Source organism: Rutidosis leptorrhynchoides, chromosome 11 (assembly GCF_046630445.1).
Source record: "Rutidosis leptorrhynchoides isolate AG116_Rl617_1_P2 chromosome 11, CSIRO_AGI_Rlap_v1, whole genome shotgun sequence".
NCBI lineage: Eukaryota > Viridiplantae > Streptophyta > Magnoliopsida > Asterales > Asteraceae > Rutidosis > Rutidosis leptorrhynchoides.
In genome coordinates this window covers 392,103,470-392,121,641 of record NC_092343.1, presented here as the reverse complement: position 1 = coordinate 392,121,641, position 18,172 = coordinate 392,103,470, and the positions used below count along the sequence as shown (strand labels likewise).

At 33.3% G+C, this 18,172-nt stretch overlaps 1 protein-coding gene across 1 annotated transcript; it reads left to right on the top strand.

Moving 5' to 3' along the window:
- The first annotated feature begins 16,585 nt into the window (after nt 1–16,585).
- On the top strand, nt 16,586–17,575 carry LOC139876069 (uncharacterized). The gene has a single exon (XM_071863369.1). The coding sequence runs from the start codon at nt 16,586–16,588 to the stop codon at nt 17,573–17,575; it is 990 nt and encodes a 329-aa protein (XP_071719470.1).
- The last annotated feature ends 597 nt before the right edge of the window (nt 17,576–18,172 follow it).

Sequence of the window (18,172 nt, the reverse complement as noted above, 5' to 3'; positions counted from 1 at the left end):
ATGGACTTCATACATAAACACCGTCTTAAATATCTAATTTAAAAGCGTCTCAAATATCATGTATATCCTTTATACATTCAGTTTTAGTTCCTCTATAAGCATAATGTGTATGCCATGTATCGATAAAGCTTCATTAAGTTTACTAGTTCCTATTGAACTAGCTCATTCGGTGTCTCATCTTGAACACCTTCTCGTCTATCCTAGACGAACTTTCACGTTCATTTGTAATGTATGAAAATACATTTTAAAGAATGAAACGTTTCTCGATTCTATTATCGAACCTTTGTGTATAACCAAAATCTTGGATTCATGCACAAGGAAGCGATAAGCACTACTTTGTTTAGCACATCTAGTAAATATGCAGTCAATAGTCATTGATCATATCTTTTGTGCCTTAGGTAGGGAGCAACTATATTTGCTAGGCACCCCACACTTTGAAGTACTCATAGGATGGTTTTCTTTTCCACCATAACTCGTATGGGGTTTTATCCCTTTTCTTTTGTGGTATCTTATTTAATAGATAGTTTGCCGATAGAATGACATCCCCCCACATTTACTGGCTTACACCAGAACTTACCAACATGGCATTCACCATATCTTCCAGGGTTCTATTCTTTCGTTCAATAGTCTCATTCGAGTGGGGTGAGTAAGGTGCAATGAATTCATTTCTAATGCCATTTTGTAAACAGAATTCAACAAAATGTGTGATATATTCACCACGTCTATCACTACGAACAACCTTGATTTTCCATTCAAGTTGATTCTCAACTTCGTTTTATAAGCAATAACCTTCTCAATTGCTTCATATTTACTTTAAAACAAGTAAAATAACAATACTTCATCTATCATCGATAAACGTAACAAAGTATTTGTTTTCCATTCCTCGTTGGAATGAATTTCATGTCACACACGTCCGTGTAGATCATATCAAGGAGTTCAGTTATTCTTTTAACTAATGTTAATCGGTTATTCTTTCAACCGATTTAAAGAATAGTCTCGTTTATTTCCTTTCAACCCACAATTCCTAGAATGTTGGTATGTAGTTCAGGGTCATCAAACCATGAATTGAATTTTAAGTTAACAATGACTATGTCTTTCATGCCACACATTTGAAGACACAATTACGTAAGCATAATTAGACCAACCTAATTCATTTCATTATTAACAACCATTACACTTACTTTGAACATATCATTCTGTTCATGGTCAACATGACTGTATCAGATTCTATTCTGACACCAAATATGGTTAACAACCATCTGGACACCAGATTCCTACGAATCTCATTAACATATAGCACATTGTTCAATGTAAGTTCTTATTTGGAGTTCATTTAAGGATTACAATCCTATCGCAATTGATATCATCAAAGGCAGAGTTATCCATGAAGAGCTTTTCTGCATTTTACACATACATGACGAATAACCTCGGTATAAATCAACCTTTTCTTGGTGTTAGAACCAACCAAGTTAACTTCAGAAATCATCTGAAATTTGAACTAAACTGTTTAACAAAACAGAAGGTTTCGATGGCTCAATTGTTGTTAACAAAACAACAAGTATCACGTGAACTGAATTAATTTGAGTTTACAACTCGAAATAAACGTTTTAGTATACCGTGAACAGAATGGGTTAAACCAAACAAGGTTTCAACACAAATGATTAGACCAAACAAGGTTTCAACCCTAAAAGGTGAATCGCACACGGTTCAACCCAACTGGATAAACCAAATTTGTTAAATAACCAAATAGATTAAATAACCTAACGGGTCCAAACAGGTATCACTTTAAAATTAATTTCAACTCAAACGGGTAACCAAACAGGTATCACCATAAAACCGTTTTAACTCAAACGGGTAAACCGAACAGGTTTAAACCCTAAAGTTAAACCAAGCAGGTTTAAACACAAACATGTAAACTAAACATGTTAAAACTAAAAGGTTTATACTAAACGATTAAACCAAACCGTTTCAACAAAAATAGTTAAACCAAACATGTTTAAGCCCATCTGTTAAACAAACAAGTTTAAATCCGGTTTAATAACAGTCTAAAACTGTCCAAATACTGTCCCGAAGACAGTCTATAACCAATGTCGAATATCTATCTGGAAACAGATCGAAAAACAATCTGAAATCAGGCTATAAACAGTCCAGAAACTGTTCAAATCCATGTTCGAAAATAGTTCGGTCGAAAACGATCTGAAAACTGTTCAAATCAACGATGTCGTTCAAGACATAGTTTCACACAAGGAATCTGAATGATTCTAAACTTGAACCGCGCTCACAATTTGAGCAACTTCTTCCCCTTCAACAACTTGGGAAGTGGTTCGGTCAAGAACCTCGCAAGGTTCAGCGTTGTTAGATAAAAGAACATCTTTTTCTGCCAACGCTTGAAGTTCACACATATGAACTTTTCAGGTCTTTCACCCTGAGTAAAAAATGCATTAGGAGGCGGTGCAACAATCGAGCTAGTAAAAGTATATCTTTACTTAACAATTTCAAGAGTATCACTAGCTCAAAAATGATTGCAACAAGTATAAGAAATAGCCCTTATATCATGTCAGTCCATCAATACAAGGTAGCAAATCAATATATGGATCTTTTAAACTACAATGGTGCAAACTATAACAATAGGCTTTGAACGAATTCAACTGTATGTTTCGCCACAATCTGTTATGAAGCCAACACTTCATATTTTAATTAGAAAATTATCTCGCACATCATAACATATTCCGTTTAATATGAAATTGGATTCTCCACCGCATATCTAAAATAGTGTGTTAGTTATAACCTTTTATCATAATTAAAACAAATATATTATGATATCAAGCATATATAATAATATATCCAACCCAATTATATATATATATAGCATAACTACTCCACAAATAATTTAATAATAATCAAAATGGATATAATATTTCAAAGCTCTTCTATTATGTTCTTTAAGATAATATTTCAAAATCCACTATTCTGATCCATACAATTAAAGTGGATGTATTATTGATCAACTTGGATATATTATATTTATAGTGGTCATCCGATGCCACTATCTAATTTTCGGAAAATTAACAAACTACTATTTTGATTAAGTCAATTTTCAATTTAGCAAATGAAAGTGGGAAAACCCAATATTATAACAACATAAACCAATTCAAATACATCAACTCAAAGATCTGATCAAAATTATATATATTCAGCAACATATAGATAAATCACCAAATAATAATTTGTAGCTTTTACTCATAATCAGTTTGTAATATTATATATTAATAGTAGTATTGTCCTGATTATAATAAGCAGCAAAGAGAAGAATCATATCGCAAGTTCCGCACACGCATAACAGTTTAATCAGTAGCAAAATTCTGACTACAACAAAGTTACAAAAATAGTTCATACAACATACTCCAAAATTTATATAAAATCAGAATTATTTGGCAAATAGACTGATTATATATAGCAGAATGCAACAAATGTAATATGCAGATTATTAACAACTAATCTTTTAGCAATCAGATTTGCAGAATAATCAAGGTTGTGTTATCTAGAACAAGGTCCGTATATATGTATTCACCAACTATAAAACATACATATGTACATGCATATAACCAGTGCATATAAATCAATTAAACATATAATATATATATATATATATATATATATATATATATATATATATATATATATATATATATATATATATATATATATATATATACATATATACATATATATACACGTATATGAGCGCGATCCATGACTAAGTTTAAAAACGGTTAAGAATGGTCAAGCTAAATTTTAAAAAAACATTTTTGAAAAAATTATCTTTGTAGAGTATCTTAATATGCAGATTGAAGAAAACAAAAATATTACAATAAAAATCAACGAAATCCTTAAAAGATCGATGATGAATGATATTAATCGTGATCAATGATAAATTAATCATTCATAATGATTATTATCATTGATCATCGATTTTTTAACGATTTCGAATGTTTTTAGCTTATAAAAATATAGATTAATAGAGCATTTTAATGCATATTTATGAATCTAAAAAAATAAATAATTTTTTTTTTGATTTTTTAGCCAATAAAGTTGCTTAACCATGAATTAAACCACTATATATAGCTTTTGCACATTTTTCGTTAATCCATAAACATGATCTATACATCTCGATTGGAAAAGAATCAAGAGAAAAAGAAAGAATCGAAATTGATCAATATATTTCTCGAAACAAATGAAAAGGAAACGAAAGATGAATCATAAATCATGGATCAACTAAGCCCTCTCGGGGACTTTCTTAAGAATAAGAAAGAAGAACCTCATGTAAATACCATGGAATAAGCTTTGATCCTAATCATGGAATAAGCTTTGAATATTTAATATTTATAATCTTTACATATATTACAATTTATATAATACTACTTATGTATAGAATTTATATATTCATTTTAATAGTAACTTAATTATTATAACTATTATTTTACATTTTTAATTCCAATCGATTAAAGTGTATTTTTGTTAATCCAAAATATTATATATACACTTGTATATATATATATATATATATATATATATATATATATATATATATATATATATATATATATATATATATATATATAATAAGTTTGTAGGTAAATTATAATGAAACTGAAACAATTATACATATTATCACGAACGTAATAATAAGAACAAAAGGATAGAACGATCTAACCGAATTGAAGGTTGAACCGGGCTTGTGTTTGACACAATTCCCTTAAACAGATTCGACGTCTGTTCCCAGGGTACACCGGTTAGAAGCAGCGTACTGCCGAACTTGAACACTTGCCTGATAGATAATCGAACTGAGAGACCTTTGTTGCTTTTGAGAGAATGGAACTTATACGTGCATATGATTAGTTATGTGCAAGTATGTGTTGGTTTTTCTTATGTGTATTTGTTGTGTGTGTTTTTGTCAAAACAAGATGGCCCCTTTTTAAAGTGAAAGTCACAACCAACTTTCAAAGTTGGTCTTCACAACTAACTTTCAAAGGGTCTTATCACAACTAACTTTCAAATACGCGATATCTCATTCACCATTAAACTGTTTTGGACACGTATTAGTTCATTGTAAAGCCCTCGTTAGGAGGTACGGAACCCACCAAATATTCGTTCATATATAATATTCTATTATATTTTTATTTGTGTCCAAAATTGGTTAAAACATACTTTATTTAACCAAATTTTCCAATAATCCCCCACATAAATGGAGATCGCTTCTCAGTAACAACAATCTTCCGATTTTTTAGCGGTTGAATCTTGCATACGATAAGTAGGTGCTACCCTTTGAACTTTCGTTTGTGAAAACGCACTTAGTCTACTGGCTCTGAGTAGACGGCGATGTCTTTGAATTCATATGCCGTGTGTGTAGGCGACAATACGCATCACACAAGACTCTCCCTGATAATGTCAAGTCCTCATAGTTATGTTCGTTATGGTCATGAACATTAGCCTGGTTCTGCGAGAGCTTATCAAGTATTGTGCCCCAACAATACCCTTCGAAACGACCCCACTTCTCTCTCACATAGGTGATTCACCACAGCGTGGTTACTGACCACAGCGTAGTTACTGATTAACCACACATGGTTATCTCAGTTGAATCATTAAAAGCTATAGGCTTATCCTCTTACATGTCACTTTTAGGAATGAACTAGGAAGTCTACTCTTAATTAGTAAACTCCCTTTAAAAAAATGTAGGGGTTGCTAGTTTAGTAATTAACTCCCCCACAGTGACTTTCACTAGTTCATACAAGTAGGTTGTCCTATTGAACTCAGATCTTGGGATCTCTAGTCAACTGAGTTAGGTTTTCCTTCATATAAACTTAGCCTTTCAAGGGCTTCAGTCCCATTCCCACGCACGACTCATATACTAACTCTCTGCTTAAGTCTTTTGTCAGCGGATCCGCAATATTATCATTTGACTTTACATAGTCAATTGTGATAATTTCTCTAGAGATTAGTTGTCGTACTTTATTATGTCTACGTCACATATATTTATTCATACCATTATACATTGTAATATGAGCTCTACCAATCACCGATTGGCTATTACAATGTATACATATGGACGACACTGGCTTAGGCCATCTGGTATATCTTTAATGAATTGATGTAGCCATTCTGCCTCTTCACCGGCTTTATCTAGAGTGATGAATTATGATTCCATCGTGGATCTAGCAATAAGCGATTGTTTAAACAATTTCCACGAGATAGCGGCAGCTCCAAGTGTAAATACACACCTACTTGTCGCTATGGAATCATTCGTATCAGATATATAGTTTGCATCACAGTGTCCCTCGATCACTGCAGGATATCTGTTACCGAACTAACCTAATCATACAACTCCAATGAGATATACTTTGATTAATCTTGTATCTACTTAGCTTGCTTACAACATATGCTAAGTCGGATAGAGTACAATTCATTAGAGATACATTAGAACGCATTATCATGAACCTTGTTCTTGATAGAAAACGCAAGACACCCCCACATTTACAAGCTATTGTGTTCATTTTACACAACCAACTAGGGTTACTGCTTATTCTTTCAAAGCTTCCTCTACATATCTTGCAACTTGATATCATAATCATATATATCTAATATGACTTTAATCAATCAAGCGTTCAAATGCTCAAACATAAGATTTCCATCTTTTGTGATCCATCTTTTAGCACATTTGAGCAATTCTTAGTCATAGGTTTGACCTAGAGACGTCGAATTTAGAAAACTTTATAAAGTTCTCGCACTCAAATTATATTTTCACATCTGAATTCTGATTAGGTAATTCAAATCTTAAGATAATAATGATATAATAAAGAATGACATCTTTATATAATAATTATCTTCAATATCATAATTCACATAACATGTGAATAATTCACATCATCAATGATGTTCAAAAATATACCAAATCCTTCTATTACTGAATGAAATTGATTTTGTCTTTAAATATATTCAACACAATGAAATATTAGTTGTTAATTGATCTCTGCAGATGATCATCATTAACAAGTCCAAGTCTAGCATTCCATAGACTTTATGTCCAAAGCATTAGAATAAATGACGCATCATTCATATTCTCCGTAGCTTTTCTCACAAGAAATGTAATACCATATCTATTGTATCATGACAAAATGGCCTTCACATACATAAACACCGTCTTAAATATCCAATTTAAAAGGGTCTCAAATATTATGTATATCTTTTATACATTCAGTTTTAGTTCCTCTATAAGCATAATGTGTATGCCATTTATCGAGAAAGTTTCTTTAATTATACTAGTTACTATTGAACTAGCTTATTAGGTGTCTCATCTTGAACACCTTCTCGTCTATCCTGGACAAACTTTTACGTTCATTTGTAATGTATGAAAATACATTTTAAAGAATGAAACGTTTCTCGATTCTATTACCGAACCTTTTTGTATAACCAAAATCTTAGATTCATGCACAAGGAAGCGATAAGCACTACTTTGTTTAGCACATCCAATAAATATGCAGTCAATAGTCTTTGATCCTATCTTTTATGCCTTAGGTAGGAAACAACTACCTTTTCTAGGCACCCCCACACTTTGAGGTACTCATAGGATGATTTTCTTTTCCACCATAACTCATATGAGGTTTCATCCCTATTCTTTTGGGGTATCTTATTTAAAAGATAGTTTGTCGAGGATGACATTCCCCCCACATTGACTGGCTTACACTCAAACTCACCAACATGGCATTAACCATTTCTTTCAAGGTTCTATTCTTTCTTTCAGCAATGCCATTTGATTGGGGTGAGTAAGGTGCAGTGAATTCATGTCTAATGCCATTTTACGCACAAAATTTAGCAAAAGGTGCTACATATTCACCACCTCTATCAATGCAGACGACCTTGATTTTTCGTTCAAGTTGATTTTCAACTACATTATTATAAGCAATAAACGTGTCTATTGCTTCATCTTTATTTTTCAACAAGTAATATAACAATACTTCATCTATCATCGATAAACATAACAAAGTATTTGTTTTCCATTCCTCGTTGGAATGAATTTCATGTCACACACGTCCGTGTAGATCATATCAAGGAGTTTAGTTATTCTTTTAACTAATTTCAATCGATTATTCTTTCAACCGATTTAAAGAATAGTCTCGTTTATTTCCTTTTAACCCACAATTCCTAGAATTGTTGGTATGTAGTTCAGGGTCATCAAACCACGAATTGAATTTTAAGTTAACAATGACCATGTCTTTCATGCCGCACATTTGAAGACACAATTACGTAAGCATAATTAGAAACAACCTAATTCATGTTATTGTTAACAACCGTTACACTTACTTTGAACATATCATTTTGTTCTTGGTCAACATGACTGTATCAGATTCTATTCTGACACCAAATATGGTTAACAACCATCTGGACACCAGATTCCTACGAATCTCATGAACATATAGCACATTGTTCAATGTAAGTTCTTATTCAGAGTTCATTTAAGGATTACAATCCTATCGCCATTGATATCATCAAAGGCAGAGTTATCCATGAAGAGCTTTTCTCCATTTTACACATACATGACGAATAACCCCGGTATAAATCAACCTTTTCTTGGTGTTAGAACCAACCAAGTTAACTTCAGAGATCATCTGAAATTTGAACTAAACTGTTTGAACTTAACTGTTTCGATGGCTTAATAGTTGTTAACAAAACAACAAGTATCACGTGAACTGATTTAATTTGAGTTTACAACTCGAAATAAATGTTTTAGTATACCGTGAACAGAATTGGTTAAACCAAACAAGGTTTCAACACAAACGATTAAACCAAACAAGGTTTCAACCCTAAAAGGTGAACCGCACACGGTTCAACCCAACTGGGCAAACCAAATTAGTTAAATAACCAAATAGGTTAAATGACCTAACGGGTCCAAACAGGTATCACCTTAAAAATCGTTTCAACTCAAACGGGTAACCAAACAGGTATCACCTTAAATCGTTTCAACTCAAACGGGTAACCAAACAGGTTTCAACCCTACAGTTAAACCAAGCAGGTTTAAACACAAACATGTTAAAACCAAAAGGTTTATACTAAACGATTAAACTAAACGTTTCAACAAAAATGGTTACACCAAACATGTTTAAGCCCATCTGTTAAACAAACAAGTTTAAATCCTGTTTAATAACAGTCTAAAACTGTCTAAATATTGTTCCGAAGACAGTCTATAACCAGTGTCGAATACTGTCTGGAAACAGATCGAAATATAGTTCGAATTCAGTCCGGAAACGGTCCGAAGACTCTTCGAATACATGTTATAGAACGAATCGACCATGTCATTCAAGACATAGTTTCGCACAAGGAATCCGAATGATTTCAAACCTGAACTGTGCTCACAATTTGAGCATCATATTCCCCTTCTGCAACTTGGGAATCGGTTCAGTCAAGAACCTCGCAAGGTTCAGTCAAGAACCTCGCAAGGTTCAACGTGGTCAGGTAAAAGAACATCTTTTTTTTTTTTGTCAACGCTCGAAATTCACACTAGTGAACTTCTCATATTTCTCAACATGAGAAGAACCGCGTTAGGAAGCGGTTTAAAATTAGCTGAAACAAAGTTCAACTCCGAAATCAAAATTATTAACATAATCTATTATATATTGCAAATAAAATCATCAGATTACCCAACATAAGATGATTATATATCGAAACATTTAAATACCTAAATAATTTGATCAACTACAAATTAATTGAGTCTACAAATATGTTAATCAATCATAACATAATACAGTAGACTACGAAATAAATGTGTTCATTTATTTAATTCACATTATTGTATCATTATATTCAATTTAATGAAACTCTTCATAATCATGTCAAAATATAATCACAATATCACAATAGATCTATTACTTTAATGTACATTATTATATTATGATGCACAAAACCATAATGGATATATAAAATTAAAGTAGATGTTAAGTGGATGTATTATTGTCGGCTATCATTATCTATTATCAATATAATCATGGTGGACATATATATACATAATGCATGTATTATTTTAATGTCCACAGTCCACTAATGTCCATTATGTTAGTTTAACTGAAATCATTCAGAATCAACCCAAAATATAATTATTTTGAGGATATTATTTTAATGTCCACTAATGTCATATTCAACCCTACAAGCCTAATGGGTTTTTTTTTAACTCACTTTAACAACAAAAGGCAAGTCAAATAACCTATTTATATCCACAATAAATTAATATTAATATTAATATCATATTTTATATCAACAATATATTAAGACATATTGTACCACTAATCTTCCTACCTCAAATAGAAGATTTAATAACATGACCATGTTTCGTAAATAAGCTCATATACAACTATAAAGGCATATCATAAATTGATTCAGATATCACACTGATATATATATATATATATATATATATATATATATATATATATATATATATATATATATATATATATATATATATATATATATATATATATATATATATATATATATATATATCATACTTGTAGCAGAGTATCAGTAAAATCAATATTCATGTACCAAGTCACCAAAAATAAAAAGTATGCACATGTTTAAAACATACATAAATATTAGTTTATCATGAGCAATTAGTTGAATCAATTAATAGCCAAATACATGTTTTATTAATCACTATCAGCTTATATTCAGGTCAGCAACTTATACATTAACCATCAACATATGACAACAGCGTATACATCTGCTTCTATAATAAGACTAGTAAATAACCAGTTTGAAAGATTGTAAAATCACGTATGCAAGCCAGCAGATCAGTTTAGGCAAAAAAATAGACAGCATATTATTTACTTCGCATACAATATTATAACAGCAGGTCTTAAATAGTATATGTAGCAGAATCAGTTATCACAGCTTTATTTAAGCATGAGCAATAACGTAATACTCCATGTATTCTGTTATAATCAGCAAGTATAAACAGATCATATCACCAACTTAATATGTTTTTAATAGTAAATAAAACCGCAGTTTACAACAGAATCCAATACGTTCAGTTTAATCGAGCAGCATGTAAGACTCAGTTTCGTAACGGAACAAGAATCTGTTTAAGTTTGTATGTATATTTATGTATACGAAACTGAAATAACCAAGCATATAATCAATCAAAAAGAGAGCGTAAAGTAAAACGATCAAACCTAATTGAAGGTTGAACCGGGCTTGTGTTTGACACAATTCCCTTAAACAGATTCTTCGTCTGTTCCCAGGGTACACCGGTCCTAAGCAGCATACTGCCGGACTTGAACACTTGCCTGAAAGATAGTCGAACGGGAAGACCGTTGATGTTGAACCGAGAGAGCACAATAGAAATTGTGTGTGTGTTTTATTGCTGGGCAATTTATGTGTGTGTTCTACAAACTGTTAAGACTCCTATTTATAATGGGAGCTCAATCTTTTAGTTCCACCTACTACCAATTTAGTGTAGCTTAAAAGCCTTTTAGAATTTGCACTAAATGCACAACTTTGAGACTCGATATCTCATTCACCTTTATTCCGTTTTGGACACATTTTAGTTCGTTGTAAAGCCCTCGCTAGTGGCTACAAAACTCATTTTTATCATCATTAATATTGACTACTCATCATATATTAATTAGTGTCCAATGTTGGTGAAAACACACTTTTAACCAATTTTTCCAACAGGATATTCTTCAGATATTGTTTAGCAGCATCAAACTGTTGAGGGGTATCTTGGTTGAGGGTTGCAGCTATATCCAGATGCCGAGCGGTAGTTGGATCTACATGATGTTGTAGTCTTCAAAATCCCTATCTCCGAAGAACCTTTCACATAATCACCAAAGGGATTAGTCACAAGTTTGGACTTCAATACCTTAATCAGCATGGTAGGTGCCTCAGACTTTAGCCGTCCAATATCAGTAGTAAAGGCTTCAACTTTCTCCCATAAGCCCTTCATTTTTTCCCCGGCATAGCGGGCAGCAATCTCCGCATCTCTCTCATTTTCTTCTAGCCTCCTTTGAAGGTCGTCATTAAGATCCGCTGCGAATTTTATATATTCTTGGCAGGCAGTGAGCTCAACGGAATCACTTTCCTCATCTCCCTCTTCGTGGATTAAACCGTCAAGAAGAGTTGAGCTACTCATGTTGTGAGCATGAAGACGGGCAATCCTAGCCTCTTTTCAAGGCATGACCTGAAATGCCCCCACAAGAGCAGGAGAGGTAAGCTTCTTTAGCCGATGTTTATGGCTGGCATAATCAATTTCAAATCGGGAGAAGGCTTGAAGAAAGTCCTCAAGAGGAAACATGAAGTATTCTTCACGGAACTCTGGAGGAGTGAAGGATATTGGAAGCATGGTTTCCATCAGCATTTAAATGCTCATCAACAGCGTGAACAACCAATGATATTACATACTGAAGATTAGAAGCAATACTATTTACAAATAACAAAGATAGCAAGAAAGGTAACTTGTACCTTCTGTTTTATTCTTGGGGTTTGTAATCACACTTTTTTCATTTCTTGTTGGCGGATGATGGAGAGGAAGTTGTAATAACCGGAGCAAAAGGAGTTGTATGGGGGGGACTTGGTTGTCATTTGGCTCGATTTATCCAAGGTTTAGTTCAGTAATCTCTTGGATCGGAGGCGGTGGATCAGTTTTTCGGAAGAATTAAGAAGTTTGTTTCTTGAAACTCATAGGCCCGCCAAGTTCCATATCTGAAAAACAAGAATATATACATAAGAAACACGAGGAAAAATAAAAAAATGAGTCTGGATAGGATAAGTTCGTACCACAATCCTCGAAAGATAATGTGGGGACGAATCCTTTTCAGAAGCATGTGTTTCGGATAAGGCTATTAGGGAAATTGTTTATCTTTTATGTTTAACAAAAAAGCCTTTTCAGCTTCTTAGGGCTTGAATTCTTGCTGATAAGTTATTTGCTTGGATAAAAAAGAAAGTTTCCCTCCAACCCTTTAGGGAATTGAAGTCTCCATGTCCCCAGAAAAATTATATCTAGATTTCCTATTTATCGATTACCGCCTAATCTCTGTGGCAGTCATTAAGAAATCAGAGCGTAATAGGCGTAAAGAAGGACGAACGTGTTGTGAATGGAAGTACAATTCCCACATGATCAATTTATGGTAGGCGTTTGGATGAATTTGTGTTGGTGAAATATCGTAAAACTCAAAAAAATCATAGAGGAAGTCATTCAATGGGAGACTTGAGTTTCTGATAGCAATGGAGGCACCATAAACGATTACGGTTTTTGGGAGTGGTTTATGGGCTCTATGTTGGGGTTCAGGTATCATAGGATTGTAACGAATAATAAACGGAAAATCAAAGTAAATGTTTGTCACATAGACAAGGCCGGCTTTGACGTATTATTCTTGGCACCACGACCACTTGTTGATGGAACAGATTCGTCGACCATTTTATATGTAAAAAGAAGAATGTAAAAAACTAAATTTTTTAAGAAAAATGAACTGACCTTGATTAGATGAAGATTTGAAGATCTTGGAAGTATTTGATGAATTTAGAGAGAATATTAAGTTAAAAAATTTCAAAATGATCATTAAATGGTATTTATAGAGTACCAAACTGAAACTAAACAGTTGATATTAATAACACGTGTCAGTAGGTTATGGAAAAAGAAACCCTATGGATGTTTTAGGGGGCAATGATTAGAAAATCAAAGATAAATAAGGAAACGACGCGTTGGTAGAAGGTCTTTTCATCAGAAGAGCATTCAATTTAGGTCAAATCAATCATGAATATTTTTAGTTTGGTAAAGTACATGTGCGAGCTAAGCATTACCAAAACGGAGGGACTTAATAATACTCCCTAAGATCTGTATCAAATAATCTTTATTTTTGTATAAAGAATATCTATCCTGTAAAATAATCGGGACCTGCAAGGATCATGAACGGAGCTGATATCGGTCAGAGATGTACATATTTAGAAGAAGCAAAGGATAAGTCGGAAAGGGGTGACGATAAGAGAACCGACACCGTGACAAAGTGAAGGATAGAAGAACTCCAGATGGAAAATAAACAAGGCATGTCGGATATGAAGGATTCGGATGGAGGCTACCGTGAAGAAACACTGGAGAATAATCTAGGTTGTGTTTACGCATAAGCTCTTCACCTTTAACTTGGGCAATCATCTGTTATACTCACAAATGGTACGCATTCCACGTCAGCCATTCATGTAACAAACTTTCCCGCATATAAATAGACCCCTTCGGTCATTCATTTCAGGGCATTATTTAGCCACTATAAACTTACTCTGTCAAAAACAAATCTCATAGATATCCATTTACTCAAATTCCGATTAGATTCCGGCCATCACTAGAGTTCATTCGCTTAAGATATTAATTACTCAATCATATTGAGTTGATTAATCCGATTGATTGTTTTACACTCTCGCGAATCCAAGTTCCAATCGTATTTGCACGTTTATCGAAATTCAAACGAACAATCAATGCTATTTTTCAAATTAAGCACTCAAACTTGTAAACATTAGTTTTAGGTTTGATCACACATCTAAATTTCAAGAAATGTGATGACTGATGAATTTCTACAAAGTATAAACTATAAAGTCAACAAAAGGACAACAATTGATGCGTAGCTGTATTTTATACTCCGTAGTTCAGTGATTGACTGATAACTGCTTTTAAGCAAAGGAATGTGTTTACTCACTGTAGAAATATTCCACAGAACTTGAAGATGATGTTTTCACGTACCAAGTAAACGCATGTATTGACTCATTGGAGAAATACTTAAAATAACATTTTGGAAATGTTTAAAACGTTATTAATAAATTCAACAATTCAAGCCTTAAATACATTAGAATAACCAAAACACCCTAACTTTTTATTTTTTAAATTCATTTTGTTATGTTTCTAATTTATTTTCAAATTAGATTTAGAGTTGTAATGGTATTCTAGTGTATTGACGGTTGTTTGTTATGTTTAACTGAGGAAAAACTAAAAACATAATTATTATTTTTAGTTATTGAACCAGTAAGGCAAAAGACATAATACAGGAACTCAACGTGTCATAAATTTAAACAAATATTATTCAAATTAACACAAAAACGTCATAAACAAATTGCAGAACTGAACAATATATGAAAATAGACATTTGTGGAGTACAATTCTTTTACACCTATCAGCAAAATAACTTTTCAAATATAATTTCTCCCTCAACTTATCAAAATGAAAAATAGTAAAGAAATAAGAACAATCCACAACACCAGAATTTAACGTGGAAACTCCAAAACACGAGAAAAACCACGGGCCCTCAAAGAGAGAAATACACTATATCACAGATTGTTACAATGACATAGACAACTCTCTTAAGACAACTACACTCTCCAAAGTATTTAACTAATATCACTCTCAAACAAAGGTAAGAAAAAAAGAAATAATCAAATACTTAAAGTGTATTGATTGGTGCAAGTTGGAATGAATCCCATGAGCTCCTTTTATAACCAAGGATTTCACCTCCAACTTCTTTCACCCACCTATGTGGGATAACTTCAATTTATACCCAAGGAGTTTACTCCTTATTTCTTCCATCCACCAATATGGGACAAGTAACCATATCATTTTCTATTAAAAATATAACCAATACGCTATTGATGAGAAGCTTGTTTGGATTGAGATTCGAGGGCTTCCTAGGTGTGCATGGGATGCTATTTCGTTCAAAAAAAGTAGCATCACAGGTTGGTAGTTTTTGCTTCATGGACTGTCATGCAAATATACCTAAAGGTATTGGGAGAATTTGCATTGCAACTCCACAAATGCGTAATATTGATATGGAGCAGCAGGTGAACATACGGAACACACCTTTCAAGGTCTATTTACAAGAATTTGGCTTCTATTATAGAAGATTTTCCTTCAAATGAAGGTGATGATGATTCTAGCACGGATACCAATTCCATCCAAAATGAGGATGTCCATGTGTTGGACAATGTTAACCATGATGCCACTGTGCGGGATGAAGACCCTCAAGTCATCAAGCCCTTGGTTAATGACGACCCTGAGGTAGCTAATGCTCCAGACTCTCAAGATTCTCTAGATGACCACCTTAATCCGTGTCCTACTGTCTCAGAGGTACCAACTGAAAAGACTGATAAACCTACCATTCGTAATATTCATGGGTACTCCATCCTTAATGAATTAGAAAAATTGGTTGAGGTTGGTGAAATTCACGGGTTGGATACTGTAACAACCCTGCTATTTCCGTTAAGCTTCGTTAACTGACCGTTAAATTATTTAACGGAACTTACTTGAATTTTGTGTATTTAATTGAATTAATTGCATACTTGGTTCTTTGAGGACTACTATAATTAATATGAGAATATGTTAATCAGAAAACCTATTTTATGTTTTGAAATACTGAGGAAACAATACGGTTTTGAAAACTGCAACAGAGGTCCCGTGAGACTGCGAAACATTTGATTTTTGATTATTTTATCACTAAAACTTTGGAGTGTTTTGAGCATTAGTTTCGAACTAACTGATTATGAAATCAATATGAGAGCGGAGATGGAGGAATATAAAGGATATGTTTTACAAATAGAAGATGATGCAAAGCGTACAACAAGAGTAGTAAGAAACGTGCTCAACTCTATAACTAGACTTCTTCAAGAGTCTGAAAAGAAAAGCCCGAGAAATCTTATGAAACTTCTAGAAGACTCTAAAGGATTCATCGGGGTAGTAGAATTTGACGACGAACGAGTCCTACCTTTAATTCCTGGAGAATTCCAAAATTCTTGGAGCCTAGTAGTAGTGACATTAACCGCCATTGTTATTGCACTCCCGAGTATATCAAATGATTGTGTCAAGGATTTACTTTTTAGCATTTCGGAAGGCATTTATTTTGTAAGACACGTTGAAGAAAATCTCAATCCATGTGAAGATTTGGTGAAATCAAGAAAAGCATCTCGACATGTAGGCGCAGAAGTTGATGTTTATCGAACGTGGCTTCAAATTGATCTTCGGAAGAAGGCGCGTAAAGGAAAAAGATCAAAAGAGATTCTTCAATGGTTGGGTGATGAAGCAGCTGAACATGTGAAACAATATAAGAATTCTAATGCAAGTCTGAATCATTCGTTCCACAAGTTTATTGCAGCGATTTGCATGTACAGAACCAGTCAAACGTTACTGCTACACTACAATGCACAACCAAGTTGGCCAACAGATATGGATGTCTTTGAGCGAGTTAGATCACTAATCGCGGATATATTCCTCGCTTGCTTCACTAATTTACCACGTGTAATAAAAATGAAGTGCCATCATGACGCAATAGAAAAAAGGCAAGACAGCATTCGGATTGCAGCTCAGATTCTTGGTAAATCCAAAGCGATCTTGAATATACTTCAAGCGCGCCAACTTCCAGACATAGATATGGATTCTATGGCGTATATTGACAAATGGCGTGCACTATCAAAAAATGAGATACTAAGTGAAATTGATATTGAAAGAGACGGAAACAGAGTCGATCGAATAACCTATCCTGTTATTCCACATTTCTAATGTCGTTATTGTGGTTAGAAACAGGGATGGGAAATATTTGTAGTAGGATCAAATGAACCTATTGTTAGTTGTAATGTAATTTTTGTATATTATAGATACTAGTTTAAACGCGTATGTTTTATGTAAACATTAAAAGATTTCGACATCCTTATTCGTTACTAATTTTCCTCCTCAGTTCAATGTTAAGGCACTTTGGAAACTATTTAACCACTTGGATGTATCGCGGATGCTTTCATTGCTCACAAAATATGTAAGTCTGGTAAACGATTTGGGTTCATCAGGTACATGGGGATTAAAGAGCCGGAAGCATATGGTCGTAAACTTGGTGATGTATGTAAAAGATGTGAATTGATCGATGTTTTATTCATTCTGAGCATCCGTTTATATACTGCATAAACCATGAGATAAATTAGGGAAAGATATCTCATACACCTATACATGATTCTATCTATTGACTAAATGAAATACATGCCAATATTTACGAGATATGCTTGTTACATAATGAGCTGTACAAATCTTTGACTAATATATATATTGCTGACTAATAGGGTCCCGCAGTCGAATCGGAAGGTAAACGGACGTTGAGACTGGATCGAA

What these genes read in the sequence shown, in the direction of transcription:
- LOC139876069 (XM_071863369.1), top strand. Translation starts at nt 16,586, where the DNA reads ATGGAGGAATATAAAGGATATGTTTTACAAATAGAAGATGATGCAAAG.